Source organism: Manacus vitellinus, unplaced genomic scaffold, assembly GCF_001715985.3.
Source record: "Manacus vitellinus isolate BGI_N305 unplaced genomic scaffold, ASM171598v3 scaffold_24_pilon, whole genome shotgun sequence".
NCBI classification, from domain to species: Eukaryota; Metazoa; Chordata; class Aves; order Passeriformes; family Pipridae; genus Manacus; species Manacus vitellinus.
Genome location: NW_021939798.1, coordinates 2,486,528 through 2,488,817, shown reverse-complemented (window position 1 = coordinate 2,488,817; position 2,290 = coordinate 2,486,528). Strand labels below are relative to the sequence as shown.

At 63.4% G+C, this 2,290-nt stretch overlaps 1 protein-coding gene across 1 annotated transcript in view; it reads right to left on the bottom strand.

Annotated features, from left to right (window-relative positions):
• LOC103755242 (TBC1 domain family member 24) overlaps window positions 1-2,081 on the bottom strand; it is a 5,288-nt gene extending 3,207 nt beyond the window's left edge. Inside the window, 3 exon segments of the mRNA XM_029960056.1 lie at window positions 118-290; window positions 576-1,609; window positions 2,034-2,081. Coding sequence (XP_029815916.1) covers window positions 118-290; window positions 576-1,609; window positions 2,034-2,081 — 1,255 coding nt within the window.
• Between the last annotated feature and the right edge of the window lie 209 nt (window positions 2,082-2,290).

Here is a 2,290-nt window from a genome sequence, read left to right as displayed (position 1 = left end):
GGACAGTCCCCAGCAGACCCCCCATGTGCCCTGGGGACACTCTGTGTTGCTCCTTTCTACACCACCAACCCCTGCCCAGTTTTCACCCCACACATCCGACCTGCCCGGCCCCTGGGCAGGGGCTGCTTTACCTCTGCAGGCTGCACCCGTCCTGGGAGGTGGAGAAGAGCAGCAGGGGGGGGAAGAGGGAGAAGCGCTCGGGGATCCAGGACCAGACGAGGCGCATCTCCTGAGTGGTGACGATGCTGGAGCTGAAGTTCTGCATGTCCACGGCCAGGTGGAAGGGCTGCCTGCACGGGGGGAGGGACATTGTGCCGAGCTCTGGGGCCCGTCTGCTTTTTGGGGTGCAGCCCCCAGGCATCAGGTTTTGTCCTGCTTTTTGCACCGTGAGCTTTCTGCCACCACCACCAGCTCTGGCTGTCCCGTGTCTCCCAACAGGGTCCCCCGAGGGGCTGGGAGGCCCCAGCACAGCCAAAGCTACGAGGGGTCCCTGAAGCTCCCCCCGTGTGTCTCCACAGTAGCTCACATTCTGTCTGCTCAGCCCCACGGGCTGGCAAGGGGAGAGGTCTCCTTACCTGCTCTGCACCATGGTTATGCCCCTCTCCATTAACGCCTTCCTGTTGGCCATCTGGAGGAGCCAGATTTCCTTGCGGGAGAACAGCCGGATGCCAAAGGCTCTCTCCAGGAGTTTGTCGACAGTCACGTGCTCGGCAATGTTCTGCACGAAAGCCTGCAGGTCTGCCTTGATGTCAGTGCCCTCCGGCTCGGCCGAGCTCCCCGAGAGCCTGAACTGCTTCAGCAGGGCCAGGGCGATGCGGTACAGGACCTTCTGCCCCTCCAGCAGGAACACGTCCAGCACACGGATGGCGTAAGCGAAGGGCAGGTCGTGGAAGAGCCACGACAACCACTCCGAGTAGACCTCAAAGATGTTCTCGGAGGCGCTGGCTATGAGTTTGTGAGCTGCTGGGCAGTGCTTGTTGGCCAGGTCCCCAAATGTCATGCAGGAGGCCTGGTGGGCCAGGAAGGACTGGTCGATGTAGCTGGTGTGGGGAGCGTTGCTGGCGAGGAGGCGAGAGATGCTCTCGAAGCACTGAGCTTCGTCCTCGCTGTAGTGCAGCAGCAGAGCCACCAGGGAGGGCAGGATCGGGCTGTAGGTTATGTCAGGGAAGAGGTTGCCAACACAGATGAGGATCTTCCTCAGGGCAGTGACCCCTTCCGGGTTGAGGCAGTAGGTGGGCATGGGGCATCCCTCCAGGAACTCTGGCAGAGGGTGGGAGCTCCCGCCGGGCTTCCCGAAGAGCCGGCTCGCCACGTCCCTGTAGACGAGAGCGTCGGGGGTGATGAGCCGGCAGGAGACCTGCTGGATGAGCTGGTGGTAGAGCCGAGCCCTGAGGGCGTGGCTCGTGGCCCAGCAGCCTTCCCTCGCCAGCTTCTTCAGCTCCTTCTGGGGCTTGCTCAGGATGTCCCGGGGGATCTGTGCCGGCCGCTGCGGGTCCGGCATCCTGTCCCAGTCCACGAACTGTCCACAGCCCGGGCAGGAGGAGGCGTCGGTGTCCCAGCTGTCAGCCTCGGATGTGACCACGATGGTGACTGGAGATGAGCCAAACTCCTCTGTAGGACAAAGACCTTTTATTCAACACTCTCCACCGCCCCAGCCAACAGTGTTTCACCCTGGCTGAGGGTGCTCTGAAGTCTTACAGCCACGTCCTGTATTTCTTTATTGTCCCTTGCAAGGGGAAGGTTTTCAGCCTTTGCCTGGCTGGAGCTGCTTGCTTTGCCCTCTCCTGCTCCCCTCGGCTCAGGACCCTGGGGAAGCTCAGGGCCAGGTCCCAGCTGGGTGTCAGGGCTGCTTCTCCCACCGTGAGGGGCTTTGTACCCCCCAAAAAGCTCCTGACTTCCCAGCCTGTGACCTGCTGAGAGGGAGGTGCAGAGAGCAGGGACACAGTCCCTGCCCCCCGGGACATGTCACACCACTGAGGAGGACGAGCAGCTCAGTCCCAGCCCAGCTCTGCAGGGGCGAGGAGGGACCTCACGGGCAGCAGGGCCCAAGTGATGCTGAGGCCGAGAGGGACCATCGGCATCGTGTCCCCTCCCAAGGACAGCGCGGGGCAGGAGGGTCCTGTCCGGGTCGGGCAGCCCAGGACGAGGCTGCTCCGAGCCCAGGCAGAGGGGGCAAAGCCGCCCTCGGGTGTTTGCCCTCCTCTTGCTGCCTCCTGCCAAAGCCTCCCGACCCCTCCGGCCACTCGGGAGCCGGAGAGAAGGGGAGAGGAGAAGGTGCTGCAGCTCGAGG